Source organism: Thamnophis elegans, chromosome Z (assembly GCF_009769535.1).
Source record: "Thamnophis elegans isolate rThaEle1 chromosome Z, rThaEle1.pri, whole genome shotgun sequence".
In the NCBI taxonomy this organism is placed as follows: Eukaryota; Metazoa; Chordata; class Lepidosauria; order Squamata; family Colubridae; genus Thamnophis; species Thamnophis elegans.
This window is the reverse complement of record NC_045558.1, coordinates 58,303,705-58,326,091: the sequence shown is the minus strand read 5'-3', so window position 1 is coordinate 58,326,091 and position 22,387 is coordinate 58,303,705. Positions and strand designations below refer to the sequence as shown.

Below are 22,387 nucleotides of genomic sequence, written 5' to 3'. Positions count from 1 at the left end.
GCAGTATTCCAGCCTAGAAATCACGAGGGCCCGAGTGACAGTTGTGAGCGCCTCCCGGTTCAGGTAGGGTCGCAACTGGCGCACCAGGCGTACCTGGGCGAATGCCCCCCTGGTCACAGCCGCTATATGATGGTCGAATGACAGCTGTGGATCCAGGAGGACTCCCAGGTTGCGAACCCTCTCTGAGGGGTGTAGAATTTGACCCCCCAGCCTGAGTGTTGGATTAATGGCCGAATTTTTGGGAGGAAAACACAACAGCCACTCGGTCTTTTCTGGGTTGAGCACAAGCTTGTTAATCCTCATCCAGTCCATGACGGCTTCGAGCCCCCGGTCCATTACGTCAACCGCTTCATTGATTTGGCACGGGGCGGACAGATACAATTGAGTATCGTCCGCATATTGATGGTATCTAATCCCGTGCCTACGGATGATCTCTCCCAGCGGTTTCATGTAAATGTTAAATAGTAGGGGGGATAAGACCGAACCCTGCGGCACCCCATATTTTAGGGGCCTTGGGGACGATCTCTGCCCTCCCACTAACACCGACTGCGACCTGTCCGAGAGGTAGGAGGAGAACCACCGTAACACGGTGCCTCCCACTCCCACCTCCCGCAGTCTTCGCAGAAGGATACCATGGTCGATGGTATCGAAAGCCGCTGAGAGGTCAAGGAGGACCAGGATGGAGGGATGTCCTTCATCTCTGGCTCTCCAGAGATCATCCATCAATGCGACCAAGGCGGTTTCAGTGCTGTAACCGGGTCTGAAGCCTGACTGGAAGGGGTCTAGATAGTCTGCTTCCTCCAAGGACCGTTGGAGCTGGAAGGCCACCACCTTCTCAACAACCTTCCCCAAAAAGGGGAGGTTGGAGACCGGGCGGTAGTTATTAAGGACAGCTGGATCTAGGGATGGCTTCTTCAGGAGGGGTCTCACCACCGCCGCCTTCAGTGCGGCGGGGAAGTTCCCCTCCCGAAGGGAGGCGGTTACAACCGCCTGGATCCAGCCTCGTGTCACCTCACTGCTGTTAGAAACCAGCCATGAGGGACACGGATCCAAAGCACAGGTGGAGGAACTCACAGCTCTCATGGCCTTGTCCACATCCCCGGGGGTAACCTCTTGAAACTCAACCCAGAGCTGTTGTACTTGGTCCCCCTGAGTCTCGGCTGGAACTGCAGATGTGGAGTCCAAGTCCGTCCGAAACCGAGCAATTTTGTCCGCTAAGAATTGGGCATATTCTTCAGCTCTGCCCTGCAAGGGTTCCCCCGCCTCCCTTTTGTTCAACAGGGAGCGGGTTATCCTAAACAGGGCGGCTGGCCGGGACTTTGCGGACGCAACCAGGGAGGCTATATGTGATCTTTTAGCTGCCCTAAGTGCCCTAGTATATTCCCTGGTGCAGGTGGTTACCATTGCTCGGTTCGATGCGGACTTATCGGACCTCCAACGGTGCTCTAGGCATCTCCTCCGGCGCTTCATCTCCCGGAGCTCCTCGGTGAACCAAGGTGGTCTCCGGGATCCGCCGCCTCGGAGGGGCCGCAGTGGCGCAATCCGGTCGAGGGCCTCTGACGCTGCCGAGTGCCACGCAGCAGCCAGAGTCTCCACCGGACTGTGGGTGAGAGTATCAGGAATAACCCCAAGCTCTGTCTGGAACCTTACTGGCTCCATAAGACGCCTGGGGCGGAACCACCTGGTCGGTTCCTCCTCCCTACAGTGGGGGTTGGGCTTCCGGAAGTCGAGCCTCAGTAGGCAATGGTCTGACCACGACAGGGGTGTGATGTCACTCCCCCTCAGACCAAGATCACACATCCACTGCTCCGAGAGAAATACAAGGTCAAGCATGTGTCCCGCCGAATGGGTTGGGCCTCGGATTACTTGAGTCAAGCCCATGGCTGTCATGGAAGCCATGAACTCCAGCGCCCCGTCAGAGTTTTCACCGAGCGTCGGCAGATTAAAGTCCCCCAGGACCATCAGCCTAGGGAACTCAACTGCCAGCTCGGCTACTGACTCGAGGAGCGAGGGGAGGGCTGCTGCAACGCTGTTGGGAGGCAGGTACGTTAGCAGCAAACCCACTTGACCCTTGAGGTCCAACTTTAACAGCAAAGACTCACACCCGACAATCTCCGGAGCAGGGACCCTACGAGGAACTAACGACTCCCGGATGACAGCGGCCACACCCCCACCCCTTCCCTGGGCTCTCGGCTGATGCAGCACCTGAAAACCTTCTGGGCACAGTTCTACGAGGGGGACTCCTCCCTCTGGGCCCAGCCAGGTCTCAGTAATACATGCCAGGTCTGCCCTCTCGTCTAAAATTAAGTCCCGGACGAGAGGTGCTTTATGTACAACAGACCTGGCATTTAGCGACAACAGCCTGAGACCAGGGTCCTGATTACTTACACCATCTGGTCTTGGAGTGGGACTCCTAGGGCCGGAAGGAGGGATCTCTGTGATGTAGCGAACCCTCCTTCCCCGGTAATGGCCTGCCCTAGAGTCCCCGCCGTATCTGCCCCTCCCTGTCACGACCGCAATACCCCGACCCTCTCCCGTGTCTTTAGCCCCCTCAGCCACCCCCATAGCCCCCGCAATTCCCGGCAGGTCCTCCGAATCAAGCACACTCATTTATACACTCAAGCAGTCCCCACGTGATAATTAAAACACATAAAATACAAGAGTCATAGGGTAATAAAAGTGGGATCATCCAATTCACACATACAATCACATGCACTCGCCATACCATTTAAGAGTGTGCGCAGCGTGCGTAGATCTTATAAAAGAGTATATATAGAAGGGGGAGTAGCCTTCGTCCCTTCTTATGTATTTGGGAAGGTCCCAAAAAGTCCAGGCGATTAGAAGAAATCGTTAAAGCTGTTAAAGTCCGATTTATCGATAGTGTCAGTGAAGGCAAAGTCTGGGCAGTTAAGATGGTTTCCCTTGGGCGATAAAAGATAATATTGACCAGATGGATGCAGTTAGTTCGTACGTGCAGAGGCCTGGCAGATGTAATTATAGATGTAATTGTAGGTGGAGTGAGTAGGTGGTAATTAAGAAGGCGGTAGAGATGGTAAAAATGATGAAACCAGCCAAGAACTAGAGGAAGCGCCAGTAACGGCCACTGGAGGGAGTCAGAGGTCCACATATGCTGCCTTTCCGGAGTAATGGTGTCCAATACAAGATGGTCTGGTAGACCGTTTTGCCTGACGTGGCACTCCTGAGGCAGCAACAGCAGCAGATGGTACCCAACACAATAAAAAGTTTGTTGTTGCAGTCCTGGGATCACAGTCCAGGAAGGTAGATGGTGAATAAAACCTTGCAAAGCCCAGTGAAAGCAGCAGCAGAACCCAAAGGAGATGTCGTACCAAGGGGAAAGAAAGCAGTCAACAGGGCCGCAATACCAGACAGTAAAATTGTGGTGGGGGTAGAAACCAAGTCCTCCGGACCAAACAGGCACTTCCATGCAGCTCCTTACCCTCTGATCAGGGCACGGAACAAGCTCCCCAGGGTAGCGGGGCAGCTTCTTGGGACAGCGGGGCCAAAGCCACCGCCGCTCATGCAACGCCGCCACCACCGCCACCCAGCTGTTCAAGAGGGAGCAGTCAACAGGGCCGTAATGCCAGGCACCAGAATTGCGGTGAGGGTAGAAAAATAATCCTCCAAACCAAGCAGGCACTTCAAAGCACGGATCCAGCCTCCCAGGATAGCGGGGCAGCCTCCTAAGGCAGCGGGGCCGAAGCCGCCGCCGCTCGCGCAACGCCGCCACCGCCGCCGCCCAGCTGATCGAGAGAAAAGTCACCGAGGGAGGTAACGCCGTCCCGGGACCACCCGCAGGCAGCCCCCTCCTCAAAAAGTTACCTTCCCTGGAAGCCTGACAGCTGATCGTTTGCGAGGACCCCTCCGTTGTCATATTCGGGGTCCTCGTCGCCTGGAATTTTCCGCTGTTTCTTTTCAGTAGCCGGAGCGTTAGAGCTCGGCGGCCATTCCCATTCTCGCGCATGCGCACTAAACTATAATATATAATATAAAGCTTAATTGCAAAACTACTTTAAAATAGGTTTTTTTTAAAAATCATCACCATCATTCAGAAATCTTCTAGGCTAAGTATTTGATTCTACTATGTGTGTCCATTTGAAAGGAGAGGATTTATTTATCCCCTTATCCCCTCCTCCTGACCTTTCCTGGTGATCTCCCATCCTATCACTGAGGATGCTAACAGAGCCGAGGTGGCGCAGTGGTTAAATGCAGCACTGCAGGCTACTTCAGCTGACTGCAGTTCTGCAGTTCGGCTGTTCAAATCTCACCGGCTCAGGGTTGACTCAGCCTTCCATCCTTCCGAGGTGGGTAAAATGAGGACCCGGACTGTTGTTGGGGGCAATATGCTGACTCTGTAAACCGCTTAGAGAGGGCTGAAAGCCCTATGAAGTGGTATATAAGTCTAACTGCTATTATCATATTTTTCTGCATATAAGACCAACAGTGGATGGAAATGTCTGTGTGTCTTACACTGCGAACGTTGCCGAAGCCCTTCCAACTCCCGCCCTTCAGCCTCTGTCTCTGAGCAACTTGCCTCCTTGTAGCAAATAGCAAACAGCCTGGTCAGCTTCAGCACAGCCTAATTTAGCATGAGCAGCTAATTGGTGGTTGGATCTGCCTTCTGGAATACCGCCTAACAGCTGTTCCAGGCTGTGGGGCTCACCACTGCCCATCACTGCCTCCACATGCCCTATTTTTGGCCTCCATGATTGCAGTTTTCAGCCTCTGCACGCCCCATTTACAACCAGTTGCCACCGCCTATCCCTGCCGCATGGAACAGCCCGAAAACGGGGCATGCAGAGGTTGAAAACAGGATGCACAGAGTAGGGGTGGGTTTCAAAAAATGTTTACTAACGGTTCGGTGGGCATTGCTAGATGGAGAGCATATGACCGAGTGGGTGTGGCCAACTTGATGTCACTGATGCACACTCAGTTATGACCTCCCACCAAGCCACACCCACCAAAACAGTAGCAAGAAGTTTTGGCAGGGGGTGGGAGCACCAGGCTGGGGCTCTTCGCTGTCTTTTTTTTTTTTAACCCCAGAGCACATGATCAGGGTGATGTGCTGCTCCGAGAAGCTGCACTTGGCCAGCTCCCACCTACAGTTGGGGGCTGAAGCAATCCTGGTGTAGCAAGCACTGCAGGACCAGTAAGTGCTGCCGGAGCCAGGCCATGTCCAGGGAGAAGCCACACGGGCAGCCCAGCACCCCGAAGAAGTCTGCATGGATTTGCTGTTTACTGAAAAAAGGCAAATTGCTGGAAGGCAGACGCAGATTTTTTTTCCTTTTCCTCCCCAAAAGCTAGGTGGGTCTTATAGTCTGAAAAATACGGTGTTTGTATCCTACCTTTATTATTTTTAAATCTTTAACTCCAGGTAGTGAACATATCCAACACACCTTTCTCCTCCTATTTTCCCATAACAATCCTTTGTGGTGGGCTGGGCTGAAAGTGACTGGCCCAAAGTCAGGTGGCTTTCATGGATAAGGTACAACTTAAACTTATGGCATCATGGCCTTCCTAGTGCAGTACCTTAATCATTATACAGTGTGTGTGTGTGTGTGTGTGTATGTATGTATGTATGTATGTATATATATATATATATATATATATATATATATATATATATATATATATATATATATATATATATATATATGGGGGGATAGGTAGGTAGGTAGGTGGATAGATAGATAGATAGATAGATAGATAGATAGATAGATAGATAGATAGATAGATAGATAGATAGATAGATAGATAAATATATGTATGGTAATATAATTCTAACACTATGTAATTACATTTATATAAATACATTTATACAATTACCTTGAAAAGTGGATATCATCATTTTGTATCATTAAGATTTCTACAGAAGCTGTGATATTCTATATACTACATAATATTGAAATTTATTAAAATAGCAATATCCCAAGTTTTTGGAGTAGCTTGGGGTTAAATTCAAACACATACACACAAACCTCAAATTTTCACCCCACATGAAAATTGCTAAGGGATTTCAGCTCAGCATTTGTTTTTGTTTTAAAATTCAAAGTGCACAACTTATATTTTAGTAACATTTTCTTATTCAGCACCAGCAAATCAGTATTGTATTCACAGCATAAAATCTACAAGCCCCAGCTGAATTGGTCAAAAGGGGTTCCTTGATAAATAAAATTGATAAATAAAATTTTGAAAGTATTTTTTCCAATGCTTTATTATGGATGTTACAGTCTAAAATCTAAACTGATTGGGTGAATTGAAGATAGCTCACCTAAAAACAAAGTCAACAATCGTAGCAGAATGGAGAATTCTTCTTAATTCCTGTCCAGATAAGAAGAGGACTTGAAATTGCCAACAAGAGCTTCAGACACTTTCTCCTCATGAGAAAACTGCAAGTCCATGGTCTCTAGCAGGGCTCTGAGAGACCAGGGAAAGTGACCATTGGCTTACCTGGTCGTTCTCGAACGAAGGGTCGTTCTCTCTGTGTTGTGGGAGAGCCCAAGCATGGGTTAAATTCTGTCATTCTTCCCAAGGACTGGATTGAATTTCTTGACCACGCCTCCTAGTTTCCTTCAGGCTCAGTTTTTCAATGAAGGCATGGTCCCATCAAAACATAGTTCCATCTCAGGTGCAAAGAAACCTTGAGTCACAGAAGAAAATAGTTTAGAAATACATCCCAGGATGGGGTTGGACTCTCCCGTAGCGCACAGAGAATGACCCTTCAGGTAAGCTAATGGTCATTCTCCTTTGTGTTGCTTGGAGAGTCAAAGCATGGGACATACCCAAGCTAAAATGTTACTAGGGCGGGTAAAAAAACCGAACCCCAAACCCTGGTCAATCAATCTGTGCTGGAATGGATACTCTGCAAAACTCGTCTACCAAATGAAGCGTCCACAGAAGCATATTTGTCCAATTTATAATGTCTGACAAAGAGAGAAGGCATCACCCAAGTTGCTGCCTTGCAGATTTCCTCAACTGAGGTCTGGGTCGCCCAGATCGCTGTAGTGGCCGCACTCCTGGTTGAGTGCACCATAAGACGAGGAGAAGCTAGTCTGCCTTGTTGCTCATAGTTGAGAGAGATGCACGCTTTGATGAGGAAACTTTGCGGCCCATGGACGCCAGCTGAAACGACACAAAAAGTGCTTCCAAAGGTCGGAAGGAGGCTGTCTGCTTGATGTACCTCTTCAGTGCCCTGCGGACATCAGGAATATCCCAACGGTGCTCCCTAGGGTGATTTGGCCTGCATCAAAAATGTGGTAGAACCACTTCCTGGGCCCTGTGAAAGTATGAGTTGATTTTTGGTATAAACAAAGGGGCCAGGCGGAGAACGACCCTATCACGGTGAACAATGCATAAGTCCTCCCTGACCGACAGGGCTGCTAGCTCTGAAATTCTTTTGGCCAATGTAATGGCGATAAGGAATGTCATCTTGAGAGATAGCTGCTGAAGGGTCGAAGTATGGAGAGGTTCAAATGGAGGCTCAGAAAGAGCTCTGAGCATGACAGGAAGCTCCAGGGTAGGGTAATGATGAATGACCTGAGGCCGTAAGTTCAAAGCTCCTTTTAAAAAGCTACATACCCTGAGCGATAGATGGGAATCTGCTGGCAAAATCATGGATAGCGTCACTACCTGTCACCTCAAGGTGTTTGGAGCCATTCCCTTATCAAAGCCGTCCTGGAGGAAGACCAATAATTGTAGAATCAATGCCGCAAGAAAGTTCAGATGGTGCTTAACACACCAGCACACAAAAGCAGATCATGGGGCGTCGTAGATTCTGGTAGTGGAAGGCCGCCTGAATGGTGTGGATGACCTGGCTAGAGAATTTGCACTTTGTCAGAAGGTCCCTCTCAAGTGCCACATGGTCAACTGGAGTCACTAAAGCTCCAAGTGTAGAAAGACCTCCTGGCTGAGAGAAACTAACTCCTGTGGAATTCTCCAGGAGCGGGCAATGGAGAGGCTGGTCAGATTGGCGAACCAGGCCAATGAGCTGCTACCAGAATCACCTCCGCTTGTGCCACTAGTATCTTCCTGATCACTCAGGGGGTGAGGGGCAACAGAAGGAAGGCGTAGAGAAGGCCCAAGGCCAGGGGCAACTGAGAGCATTCACACCTTCCACCTGAGGAGAGTGGAACCTGATGAAGAAACAAGGAAGCCGTGCGTTCTCCAGAGTGGTGAAGAGGTGGATGATGGGGTGACCGAACCTCAGTGACAGCTGCTGAAACAGACATGGGTGCAGACACCATTCTGACTCATTCAGGGTGGGCCTGCTCAGCCAGTCCACTCGAACATTGTTAACACCGGAGATGTGTTCCGCCCATATCGATGTCACATGTCATTCTGCCCATCTTCCAAGTGCCTCTGACATGAGCAATCTGAATCTAGTGCCCCTTGTCAGTTGATGTGTGCCTTTGTTGCCACATTGTCCATGAGGATGAGGATGTGGTGACCTTGAACCTTCTTCTGGAACCGGCAGAGAGCAAGGTGCACTGCCCTTAGCTCCAACCAGTTGATGTTGTGAGACAACTCACAGGCGGACCACCTGCCCACACAATCTGGTTGTGGAGGTGAGCGCCTCATCTGAATAGACTGGTGTCTGACGTGATGGTCAGGCAGTCAGGCTCCTGGAATAGGAACCCTTTCATCATGGCCAGGGACTGCCACCACTGGAGGGAGCAAATGACTTTTGGCAACAGACGAACCTTGACCGTAGAGTTGCTGCCGTTGGCCCTTTATAATGGAAGGAGGAACCATTGAAGATCTCTTGCGTGCAACCTTGCCCAGGGAACGATTGCAAGACATGAAATCCTCTTCCCCAGCAATTGTGAGGAGCACTGGAACGGAAGGAGACCGTTGAATCTGATGGACAAGAGACTAGTTAACACATTGGAAATGTTAACTAAAAATATTAGACGGGATTGAGAAATAAAAAGAATGGAAATAAAAAAAGAAGTATAAACTACAAGTATTTGCAGATGATTTAGTTTTTATATTAGAAAAACCATTAGGAACTGGTCCCAGGCTGATAGGAAAAATTGAGGAGTATGGAGTAGTTGCAGGATTGAAAATAAAGAAAAAACTAAAATAATAATAATAAAAAACCTTTACAGATAAATAGAGAAACAAATTGACAAAGAAGGTAGACCTTCATATAGGAAAGAAAGTGAAATATTTAGGAATTTACTTAACAGCAAGATGTGCAACAATTAAAGAGGATAACTATACAAAGTTAATGAAACAAATTAAGTTGGATTTGGAGAAATGAAAGAACCTACAACTCTCAATGATAGGGAGAACCGCTACTATAAACATGAACATATTATTGACGTTACTTTTTAATTCCAAACAACACTGATAAAAATTAATGAAAAAATATTTTGAAGAACTGAATAAAACAATTTTGGAATATATTTGGCAAAGGAATAAAAGCAAGAATAAAACTGAAAATGTTACAGGAGTTTAAAGAGAATGGGGACTTCAGGCTACCAGATTGGGAGTTGTACTATCAGAAAGTTGTAACTTACATGGATGAAAGAATGGATAAAATTAAGGAATAGAAGATTATTATTACTGTAGGGTAATGGTCTTCAATTACGGTGCCATGCCTTTCTATGGTATGGAAGGAGTACAGTACATAGATATTTTCAAAGACACTATGCGAGGAATGCTTGACTTTTATTATGGGAAAAAATTAAATCACAAAACTATAGGAAAATACCAGTGGCTTTCTATAATGGAAGAATTGATACATCCAAATGTTGTCAACTTGGATAAAATTGTAAATAAAGACATTTTAAATGAGAAAAGGAAACTTGAAACTAGACAGGAGTTACAAAATCAGTGGGTGGATTTAGAATGGTGGTCACACCTGCAATACAATCGAGATATGAGAAAAATGTGAAAACATATGGTTTCTATAAAGAACTAACAACCCTTGACAAGATATTATCAGGGACAGATAAAAAACATAAGAAAACTATATAACTACCCACTAAGATTTAAAGATGAACAAGTTAGAGAAACGATAATAGTATGGGCAAAAAACTTTAGCTATACTATAGAACCAGATAAATGGCAAAAACTTTGACAATGGCCACATTAGAACTTCTAGTCATGAACACTTCTGACCACGACCAAATCGGGTTCCAACCAAAAAAAAGCATCTTTTTTTTTCCGGGCCGATTTCCCCTCCCATGCCATTTTTTTTTGTACAGGGCGGGGCATAACCTTTTCCTAGGGGGTCACAGCAACACTTGTAATAACAACACAAATAATTCATACACCATTCGAAAGCCCATCAAAAACTGAGTTTATTGACACGATTTAATAGTCAGTATGACCACCATTAGCCCTTCGAACAGCATTCAAACGAGGTGGATAAGAACACAACAAATCTTCAAACAGTTCCGTTCGATTTTCCAGATTTTTCAACACAGTTTCCAAATTCATTCTCAAAGTTTCAACCGAATATCGATTTTGACCTTGCTCCTGAATCATCAGAGCTTCCACTTCATCCTTAATTATGGCCCCAATGTTCTCTGCCGGATTGAGATCTGGCGAATTGAGATCTGGCTCCAGCATCGCGAGCCTCTCGAAAGGCAATGCATTTTATTCTGTCAATGATCCTTTGTTCTTCCGAATCGAATTTTCCAGCCATTCTTAAAGCAAATTTAACATTTAATAGCTCATTCAATTCAGTTTTTTATGGGCTTTAAAATGAGGCGTCGCGGAAGTTGTAAACTGCTGTCGATCTTGCTGTGACCCCCTAGGAAAAGGTTATGCCCCGCCCTGTAAGCACCAAATTTCCAAAATTAGGTTTGGGTCACAAGCAAATCAGTTTGCAACCAAAGTTATAGAACAAATTATGGTTGTGACTAGAGGTTATACTGTATAAGGAAAATCTTTTTAAAATATTTTATAGGTTGCATCTGCCACCAGCAAGATTAGCAAAAATATTTAACAACATCTTTCAAATGTTCAAAATGTAATCAGATTCCAGGTACGTATTATCTTATGTGGTAGACATGTATGAAAGCAAGAAAATATTGGACAAAAATACACACACGGCTGGAAAAGATGACTAAGCAACATATAGACCAGCGATGGCTAACCTTTTTGTTGAGGCATGCCAAAAGTGTGGGGGGTTGCACGTGTGCCCACACCCATAATTCAATGCCCTATCCCTGCACATGTGCGCAGGCCTCACTGAAGCCTCCATACTTCCAGGAGGCACGTTGGGCTGTTTTTCGTCCTACCCAGGCTTCAGGAATCCTCCGGAGGATGAAAAACAGACCAATGCGCAAACTGGAAGTCCGTTCCTGAACTTCCGGTTTGCACATTGGGTGGTTTTTTGCCCTCTGAAGATTTCAGGGAAGCCTCCAGAGGGAGAAAAATGGCCGAAAATCAAAACTGAAAATCAGCTTGCTAGCGCGCGTATGGCGGTGGAGCTGACAGGGCAACAATTTGCATGCCCTCAGAAATTGCTCCGTATAGGTTGGCCATCACAGATATAAGACTTAAAGTCAGAAATATTTTTGTTAGGTATAATACCAGTAAGTTATGATAAAGGGACTAGATATTTAATGCTACATGTATTGATAACAGTGAGAATTGTATTTGCCCAATATTGGAAAAATGAGAACACTCCATCAGATAAAAATATAATTCAGAAAATACTGGATTGTGCAGAGATGGATAGATTGACATTGACAGAACTGGAAAAACCCTAACCCTAACTAAGAAATAAAGACGATACAGATTATTATTTAATGTGGAATAGGTTTTATCAATGGTTAGAGATAAGGTAGAAACTAGATGAAGAAAGTGCTTTGCTATGTGTAAGTAAAATAGGAATGTTGCTTTATAACTATGTATGCTAATAGAATTAATATGATCATAAATAAGCTGATGTAATTATAAATATGATTATAATTATTATATGTATTATTAGCAGTATATGGGTTTTTTCTGCTGTAAAATGAAATGCCTGGACAACACATTGTATTCAAAATACTTATATATAAATAAAAAAACTTTACATCATTTTTTTTTTTGAAAAAGGACAATAAGACTTAAAAGAAATGAAATTCTAGAACATTGTTCAAAAGAATTAAAGATCAAGATAGTTAAAATAAAAAAAATATAAACTTGCTTTATTTGATCAGGACTAAATAAGATATCGCTGGAACCTTTAACGAACTTTTGGTGATCAGAACTAAATGATGAAGTTTTAAGGAGTTGATGATAGTAAAAATTGAGATATGGGAAGAAGAGGTTACTTGCTGTATTCTAAAAAATATATAAACTATAATTGTTTATACATTATGAGAAGAGACATATCTTTATAGCACTATTGGGGCTCTAATCATGTTTCACTATCTGATGCACCCAATAGTGCTATAAGGACGTGGTCGGGCCCTCTCTTGACTCTCCGTGTTACTGTCTTTTACCTTGTGAAATCCATACCGCCTACCCAAGCAGAGCCCAAATTATGAGCTTCCTTGACTCGCTCTTCTACTTGTCTCTCACTCACCCCGCGGGGGGGGGGGAGGAATATCCACCTGCAGGGCTCCCGCCTCACATTCTCGATTGCAGAAAGGGCAACCTTGCCGATCTTTCATTCGCTAGCTCAACGCTTTCTCTTGATGCCCATCTACCGCTTTTCCCAGCAAAAGCTCAAAATCCCCGGAATGGAAGCATTTCCCACTGGACGAGCTCCTCCTCTCTTTAACTTACCCAGGCTGAAGATGAAGCAACACCCTTGGTGCTCCCGCCGCCCCCGTTCTGCCAGCAGCCCGCTTATCCTGGCTCGACTTTCCACCGCTCAGCACAGCACAGCGTTCCATTCGTCTGCCAGAAGACGCCCTTCAATGCTCAGCCGGAGCTCCTTCCTGAGAGATAAGGCTAAGGTTTACCCCACTCCTTTCACAGCTTCCCCATTCGCGCTGCGAAAAAGGAGAAACCAGGAAGTGAATAACGCCAAAATTGCCACGCCCTCGCCCTCCTCTTCCCCAAAACCGGAACGACTCCCTCCCAGCAAGGGGACAGACCGTCTCGAAGGAGGCGTGCCGGTCATTGCTGCGGCAGTTGCATTGTTGGTGTCACATCCTCCAGTAATTAAATTACCATTGTACTCATTGAATAGGCTTATTGATTGAATTAAATACTCTAAATTCGCCTGTTCCTTCCTTTCCATACAAAAAGTGTAAGGAACACAGATGCGACACAAAGTATCCAACGTTTATTATAAGTTATCAATGTACATACTTAGCAGAAAATGTCATTCGTTTCAGTTGAACTTAATGCTTAATACAATTGGGTCAAAGAACATTCAGTACAGTCAAGGAAGATTTTACTGATACGTAGTGGGGAAAATATCCTAGGTATCTTTAAAGAGGACAAAATATTAAATTAAAATACTGGAAATATTTAAATATCAACTATTGCACTATTTAGTATGTTGTAATGTTACTATCAAAGTCTAGAATTAGACTTCTTCAGATGCCAAAAATAATTTCTGAGCTTGTACATCTTGATACAAAGGGAGGTAAGGGATGGAGTTCTATTTGCTGATAGGAATATTTACTTATTAATAAATAATCAATAAGTAATAATAAATAGGTGAAACAATAAATTAATTAGTTATTAATATTTTAGTGGTCTGAGATGGCCTAAGACAGCAGCATGTTTTAGGGTCTAGGCAATCTTAGAATACTAAAAATACACTACAAGTAGTCCTCAACTTACAACCATATGTTTAGTGATCATTTGAAGTTACAATGATACTGCAAAACATGACTTATGTTTTTCACACTTATGACCCTTGTTGCATCCCCATGGTCACATGATTAAAATTTGGACACTTGGCAACTGGCATGTTTTTATGACAGTTGCAGTGTCCTGGGGTTATGTGATCACCTTTTGTGACCTGACAAGGAAAAGAAATGGGGAAGCCAGATTCACTTAACAGTTGTGTTACTAATTTAATAACTGCAGTGATTCACTTAAAAGATACTGCAAGAAAGGTCATAAAATGGGCAAAACTCACTTAACTATCTTGCTTAGCAATGGAAATTTTGGGCTCAATTGTGATCATATGTTAAGGTTTATCTGCCATAGTAAATAGTAGTAATTGCACATTATTACATATTTTCCAGGTAAAAAGATTTGTTTCACATGATACTTTTCTTTTATTGAGTTTGTTTTTATACTAATGATCATTTTAAAAAATTCCAACCCATAAAATGTACAGTCCAAGAAAATTATACCATTATATTAGTCTGTTTAAAATTAAATTAAGAAATATCCTAAAGTGATGAAAAAAACAACACAATCTTAAAATAATATAAAGGCTGCATAATAAAGAAGCAGGAATTAAGCTACATACTAATTTTAAGAGATTCATCAGTTTCATTTTTAGTATATTGTATTTTTTAGGCTATAAGACACACCAAGATTTTGAAGAGGTAAATTAAAAAATTAAATTTCTGCAAGCCTCCCAAATCCTCTGCACGCATCATTTTTTTTGTGAAAAACGGGGCAGGCAGAGAGTTTGAGAGGCCTGTGAAGTGCTCTTGGAGGCTGGGGAAGGAAAAATGAGCAAAAAATTGAGGCTTATTTTTTGCACGCATAGGGCATGCATAAACTTTGGGAAGCTAAAATTGGAAAATTTGAGAAATTGCAAATCTCGCTAACAGGAAGAATTGCTGTAGTTAAAATGGATGTCCTACCAAAAATCCTGTTCCTATTCCAGATAACACCAATAAATTTAGGGAAAAAATTCTCTGTAGATGTAAACAAATTAATAACATAATTTATTTGGCTAGGAAAAAAAACCCAAACATGGTTAAAAATTAAAAGAAAACACTACAATAAAATTCCTATCTGGCTACCAATTATGGAAGCACTAATTTATCCAAACATATTAGATATAAAAAAAAAATAATATATGAAGATTTATTAGATAACCAGGAGGGATTAAAAACAAGACAAGAATTAAAGAACAAGAGAATAGATATACAGGTGAAACTCGAAAAATTAGAATATTGTGCAAAGGTTCATTTATTTCAGTAATGCAACTTAAAAGGTGAAACTAATATATGAGATAAAGACTCATTACATTCAAAGCAAGGTAGTTCATGCCGTGATTTGTCATAATTGTGATTATGGCATACAGCTCATGAAAACCCCAAATCCACCATCTCAGAAAATTAGAATATTATACGCAATCAATAAAATAAGGATTGTACATAGAACAATATCGGACCTCTGAAAAGTATAAGCATTCATATGTACTCAGTATTTGGTTTGGGCCCCTTTTGCAGCAATTACTGCCTCAATGCAGCATGGCATGGAAGCTATCAGCCTGTGGCACCGCTAAAGTTTTATGGAAGACCAGGATGCTTCAATAGCGGCCTTCAGCTCTTCTGTATTGTTCGGTCTCATGTCTCTCATCTTTCTCTTGGCAATGCTCCATAGATTCTGTATGGGGTTCAGGTCAGGCGAGTTTGCTGGCCAATCAAGCACAGTAATCCCATGGTCATTGAACCAGGTTTTGGTGCTTTTTGCAAAAGTTGCTCTCATCAGGAAAGAGGACTTTGGACCACTGAACAACAGGACTTTGGACCACTGTACTTCATTAAGACCAGGGTCAACGCAGCCGTCTACCAGGAGATTTTGGAGCACTTCATGCTTCCTTCCACAGACGAGCTTTATGGAGATGCTGACTTCATTTTCCAGCTGCCCACACTGCCAAAAGCACCAAAACCTGGTTCAATGACTGTGGGATTATTGTGAGATGGTGGATTTGGGGTTTTCATGAGCTATACGCCATAATCATCACAATTATGACAAATCACAGCGTGAACTATCTTGCTTTACATGTAATGAGTCTTATCTCATATATTAGTTTCACCTTTTAAGTTGCATGACTGAAATAAATGAACTTTTGCACAATATTCTAATTTTTCGAGTTTCACCTGTAGACTGGTGGCCATACTTACAAATGGTTCACCGACAAATGCGACAAAAGCGCGCCGATGAAACTGCGGCAAGAAAATCGCGAGGTTGAAATCGCGCCAATGAATGAGCGCAGAAGTGCGCCGACAAAAGCGCGCCTTCAACAAACAACTAATAACAACCTAATAACCCTAACCCTAACCCTGAACCTAACCCTAACCCTAACCTTAACTTAAATCACGCTTTTGTGGGTGCGGTTTTGTTGGCACGTTGTTGTGGGCGCATTTATGATGTTGCGGTTTTGCCGCCGTGCTTTCAGCGGCGCGCTGTTGTCATGCACACATTTGTCGGGTCACGCTTACAAATACAGGCTAGGTACAAAATAGACCGAGAAACAGATGGATTCTACAAAGAACCACAAGAATTAGATAAAATTTTACAGGGAACGGAAGACAAATTGATTAAAAAAATATATCACTACTTATTAAGATTTAATATGGAAGAAGAAGTAGTGAAAGAGACTATGATAATATGGGCTACAAATTTCAGATTTACTATAGAATTAGCAGAATAGGAAAATCTCTGGGAAACAAATTACAAATTAACAATGGCAATGGCATACAGGGAGAATTTATACAAAATGTTCTACAGAATGACACCTACCACCCACAAGAATAGGACAAATTTTTCCGGAATGTTCACCAGCATGCTAGAAATGAAACCAAGCACACGGAACATTTTATCATATGTGGTGGACGTGTCCATCTCCAAAAAAATACTGGAGAAAAATAAAAAGTCTGGCTCGAAGAGATTATTACACACCTAATAGATCTAAAACCGGAACTGTTCTTATTAGGAATAATCAAGGGAAATTATGAAAAAAAATTAAATATCTGATACTACATGTAATCCTGGCAGCAAGAATCACAAACGCACAGAACTAGAAAAATAAACACACGCCAACAGAAGAAAACGTGATTAAAAAAATACTGGAATGCGTCAAAATGGACAGGCTCACAAAAGAGCTAAAAGTCAAAAAGGAATCCGAGTACTACACAGTATGGAATTTATGGTACAAATGGCTATAGGAAAGAGGTAAAAAATAGGAAAGTAATAAATGGAAAAAAGATCAAGGGACCAGAAGATAAATACAAAATGCAGAATTAATAAGAGGGGAAAAGATAAGAGTTGTCAACCTAATCTTGTGACGCTTCTTCTCCAGAAATATTGAATTGCAAACTAGGGCATACAAAACTTTTGCTAGACCAATTCTTGAATACAGCTCATCTGTCTGGAACCTGCATTTCATATCAGATATAAATACAATCGAATGGGTCTAGAGATATTTCACGTCGCAACAGAATACTTTATACCACTAGACTTGAAATTTTGGGCTTAGACAATTTAGAACTTCGCCATCTTCGATCTGAACTAAGTGTAGTACATAAAATTATCTGCTACAATGTCCTACCTGTTAATGAATACTTCAGTTTCAACCACAACGGCACACAAGCTCACAGTAGATACAAACTTATGATAAACCGCTCCAAACTTGATTGCAGAAAATACAGCTTCAGTAACAGAGTTGTCAATGCCTGAAACGCAGTATTTAACTCTCTGGTTTCTTCCCCAACCCCCAAAACTTAGACTGTCTACTGTGGACCTCATCCCATTCTTAAGAGGTCTTTAAGGGGTGTGCATAAGTGCACCACACCTGTTCTAATATTCCCTTGTATTCGTATTCATTTCATGTATTCATAATCATGTCTATACTTATATCTGTTGTCTAATTCATATTTGATGAAAATAAATAAATAAATATTATGTTTAAAATTTCAAATTCTGAAAACAATTGTATTCGGAATATTATGCATCACCTTCAGTCTATTCTATTTGCACAGAACTCTACTCATAAATTTAGCCATAGTATACTATATAACCATAGACCAGGGTGCATTTATCTGACGGGATCAGCTGGATTTGTATCTGATTAAACATACCTACGATCGAAAAGAATGCCTTGGACATTTTCTTTCCTTCTTTCGATCTAGCAGAAGCACCGTTCCGCTTCTCCAGAAAAAAATTGCACCGAAGACGGGAAATCCCGCCATTGAGCTTCCCTCGCAATCCGTGACGTACGAGCAAGGAATGAGTCACCCAGTGAGAATAGGCGGGGATGCCATATCTCCACACATTCGTAACAAAAACGGGAAGAAACTAAAAAGCAGCGACGGGAAAGCCGAAGGAGAGTGACGTAATCAGAACGCGCTACAAAGGCGCGAGGCTCTAACGGAACTCTATGGTGGTGTCAGGCGCCTTTTTTGACAATCGGATAAACGGTTCTTGGTGTTGGAGAAGAAGGCGCCTGCGCTTAGGACTAATTATTATGGCGTCGGTGGTCCTAAGCGAGGCGGAAAAGATTTACATCATGCATGGTGTCCAGGTAAAAGGCTGGGAAATGGGGATTAGGGATTGAAAGGGCTCCTTTTAAGCCTCTTTCTTGATCTTGCTTCAAGAAATCAAGAATCACTACGTGATTCTAGTGAATATGCCCCATCATTTTTATTCTGTTGAAAACACATCTGTATGTGCATATGTATTTATTTGCTCCTCGTAGACATAGAATGTGACTTGCAGTCCGTGTGCGATTTTATTTGTTCAATTTATACAGCATAGCCATATACGGCTCTGGGAGACTCACATAGTTACAAAAATAATAAGAAACAATGCAACTAAGTAATCATAACAATAATAACAAACACACTTACAACTAATTAAAACATTAAATCATAAAACAATTTGTGAAAACCGGCTATATAATTCCGTTAGATTCCCCTATCACAATGATAGAACCAGGTTTAAAGGATTTCTAAAAGATCAGTAGAGTCCAACCAATCTCACTTTGGAGGAAATTATATTCCAAAGGGCAGATAGCAAAGGCTGTCTTCTTGACTACTAACAAATGAATGTCCTTAGCAAATGGGACCACAACTGCCCCTTCCTTTACATCTTAAAAGGCAGATAGGGAAAATCTGCCCCTCAAATAATCTGCCATGCCATGTGGGGCTTTAATAGCCATTATCAACACCTTGAATTGAATTCATAAGCAAACTAGCAACCAATGCAGTTCAGAGTATAGATATAGTTTGTTCTGGGAGTGCATATAACTGCCTGGGCCATCACATTTTGTACCAGTTAAAATTTAGAGATGCTCTTCAAGGAAAATCCCATATAGAGTACATTCAGGAGGTGATCAGGAAAAGAGTGACCAAGATTACAGCAGAGTCTCCTGATCCAAGAACAAATGAATTGGCATGCAACCCAAAGTTGCACAAAGGTTGTCCTTCAAGCCACAGATGTCACCTGTGCATTGGAATCATGTCCAAAAGGACCTTGAGATTGTACATAGGATCTGCTGGGTCAGTACCTGTCAGCACTCCTTCATTGAATAATTAGGAAAGAAAACCACGAGAGCCCATTGATAGAAATCAAGTGTACTTTTACTAATTATAAATGATTAGAAGCGTAGCAAAGCGAAGACTGATTATTTAGGTGCGAAAGCGAGTGATATATAGAATAACCCATTCCCCACCCCTTGGCATCCCAGTTGCAGTCCAATCGTAATTCTCCCAAGTGTCAGGTGTGAGATAACTTCGAAAGGCATCACCAAGATGGAATGTCGGTGCCGTTGGCCTTGGCGGGAACCTCCTCCGCATGCGCAGTCAGACAGGCAGCAGAATTCCAGAATCTTCCTCCAGCACAATTAGTAATCCCCTCCCAAATACCATGCCCCCCCCTCCCCGTTTCAATGGCAGCCAAAGCAGCAGCAAAGCAGAGGCTGACAGTACCATCTTATCCAGCACCAGAGATGGTAATTTCCTGGATCCTCCAAAGCTACTCAGTCTTGCTGAGTTGAACTGCCTATTGTTCCCAAATTGCAGTTCTAGCACCAGACATAAAGCTTTGATATAGGTTAAAACTAATGCTTTGTAACAGAGTCAGCTAAAGTTTTGAACTGCAACTTCCCAATTTGAGATTTGGGTACAGCCTAGGGCTGTACAGCTTGACTCATAAATGCTGCACTCTTTCTCAACTAAGAGGCCCTGCAGATGGTCAATCCTGCCCTGGTTATCTCAAAGCCATCTGGTTACTGCAATGCACTTTTCATGAATCTGTCCTTGAAGACCACCCAGGGGCAGCAATTATTTGAAATGGTGTAAGCAGTAGTGGGTACTTTTCATTCTGCTCATGTGTCATCTCTGCTGCATTAGCTACCAGCTGGCCCCCAGGTGCAATTCAAGGTGCTGGTTCTTGCCTTTAAAACCCATCACAACATCGTATCTGTTATTTAAGGAACTATCTTTCTCCAATGTGCTAATGTGAGAATCCAAAGTATGGGTTAACTCCACTTTCTTCCTTTCAGAGACTGAATCCATTAAAAGTTTCTGCCACGTCTCTCCTAATCGATCTCTAGTTTGATTCAGTCTTCATCAGAAAGAGGCATGTGTAGTAAAGGTTTTTCAGAACAATGGAATTTATCCTACTTTGGATTCTCAGAATCAGCAATAGAGGAATTTATCAGCATTGGTTAGCGATTTAGTTCAGCCTTTTTCTGGGTGGCTGAGAAGCACAGCCTGTCTCTTTAATAGCAGCATTGAAGAGCAGAAGGTAATAACTTTGAAAGCGAGCTTCTGGGGTGTGCTGCAGAGCTGTTTTGAAGAAAGTCAGATTTGTGGATTCCTTCCCTTGCAAAAAATCAGCAATGAGCGCTAGAAAGACAATCTAGGCAATCACTGAGGCAATCAGTGAGTCAGAAATGGCGCGTTTCAAGAGTGATTCATGGAGCCACCGCGGCAGGGCAAGAAAACCGCACTGGGGAGGCTTTTTAAAGGGACTCCATAGCCACGCTGGAGGGGATTTCAAAGGACATTACTGCCCGGGCAAGCTAGGAAGTTACCGGTAAGACCCAGCTGGCTATCCGGGTCTGACTGACACAGCCACTACAAGGAAACAGCTGTTCCCCCATTTTTATCAGCACAACCGCTGCAACGAGTGCGCTGGTTACATGGTCTGAGCAGCATAGCTGCCAGAACAACATGGCTGGAGATCTAATTTGCTCAATTCAGCCACCATTTCTGATTCATCCCAGGAGAGCTGACATTTGGCGCGCTTTCATCAGCAGACATCCTGGTGCCTCCCTCGCAGGGTTTCAAAATCCCCAGCGCAGCAACAACAAGGGGTGCAAAATACTGCTGCATCAGAAAGCCACAAGGTGGCTCATGTAAGTGGGGAAATAAGGGGTTAGGGTGCAACCCCAAGTTTAGCAAAGAAGCCTCTCAGCATCAGAGATGGGCAGTGGGAAAATAGCTGCCAAGATAAGGACAAAAGCCTCTAAATCTGAGGAAAGGAATGCCTTGAGGCATCAGAGAGCCTTGGAAAAGGAAATCTCAAAGGCTAAAAGACAGGCTGAGTGGAAAGAGCTGGCTCCCTTGAGGCACGCTTGGAAGGGACAGGGGCATATAAGTCCCCCAAATTGGTTGCCAGAGGGCACCAAAGAGCAATCCTCGCAGACAAATAGCCTGTCAGCAGAGAATGGATGGGAACCAGATTTTAAAAGGAGGCATGTGGCTCCAGAGGCCACCTTTACCCCCACAGCAGCGGGGCTTCACCAAGGAGAGATTCAAAGCTCAGAGATTTCTGGGCAAATGAGGATTTTGATAACCTTAACACAAGGACTGATCTCATGCTTGCAACAGGGGAACCAGAATGCTTCTGTGGCATCAGACTCATCCCTGGAGCTTAATCAACACCTGGAACCCCAAGATCAGGAAGGTTTTAGGGATTTAGGGAATCTCGCTCTCTCACCCTATCCTTACAGAGTAGAGATTGGATTTCAGGAGAGGAGGAACAGAGACTCAAGTCTTTCAAAGGAAGAGGGATCGGCTCCTGAACTCCCAGCATTCACGGCACTGTTCTGCCCTTCTCTCTTCAAACCTGTCTTGTTTAAGGTCAAGACCACAGCCAACATGGAGGCTGAACCTAGTGTATCAAAGGCAGATCCAAATATGCTCCTCTTTACACAACCAGTCATGCAGAATGAGGTGGTCCCCTTGCCACAATTGTTCCGTGATGGTGGTCCGGAAACAATGGGCCCAACCTGGAACATATCCCAACCGAAATGGGAATGACAAGAGATTCTATAATGTAGCCACAGACTTTGCAGAGGAACTGCAATTATCAACAGTAGATGGGCCAGTAGCAGCCTTAACATCTTCTAACCTTGTGTCCCAAGATTCAGCAGACAATCTGAAATCAGAGGATACGAGGGCAGAGTTCTCCCTTAGCAGTGTTCATCAGATAGCAGCCTGGAGAGTCGGGGCAACCATAACCACCTCACTTTTCAATAGAATGTCCT

General features: G+C 43.6%; 2 protein-coding genes across 6 annotated transcripts in view; one reads left to right on the top strand and one right to left on the bottom strand.

Moving 5' to 3' along the window:
• Positions 1 to 18,139, bottom strand: part of ZDHHC3 (zinc finger DHHC-type palmitoyltransferase 3) — a 93,386-nt gene extending 75,247 nt beyond the window's left edge. The window contains exons 1-2 of one of the 5 annotated variants that reach the window (XM_032235106.1): positions 17,973 to 18,139; positions 12,751 to 12,959 (exon numbers count right to left, since the gene is read on the bottom strand). The gene's annotated coding sequence lies outside the window, so the exon portion shown is untranslated. The remainder of the gene's footprint in view (positions 1 to 12,750; positions 12,960 to 17,972) is intronic. The other 4 variants (XM_032235101.1, XM_032235100.1, XM_032235102.1 and 1 more) reach the window with 4 other exon arrangements.
• Positions 18,140 to 18,177: 38 nt separating this feature from the next.
• Positions 18,178 to 22,387, top strand: part of EXOSC7 (exosome component 7) — a 68,941-nt gene continuing 64,731 nt past the window's right edge. Inside the window, exon 1 of the mRNA XM_032235107.1 lies at positions 18,178 to 18,415. Within this exon, the coding sequence (XP_032090998.1) occupies positions 18,272 to 18,415 (144 nt within the window). The 5' untranslated portion in view covers positions 18,178 to 18,271. The remainder of the gene's footprint in view (positions 18,416 to 22,387) is intronic.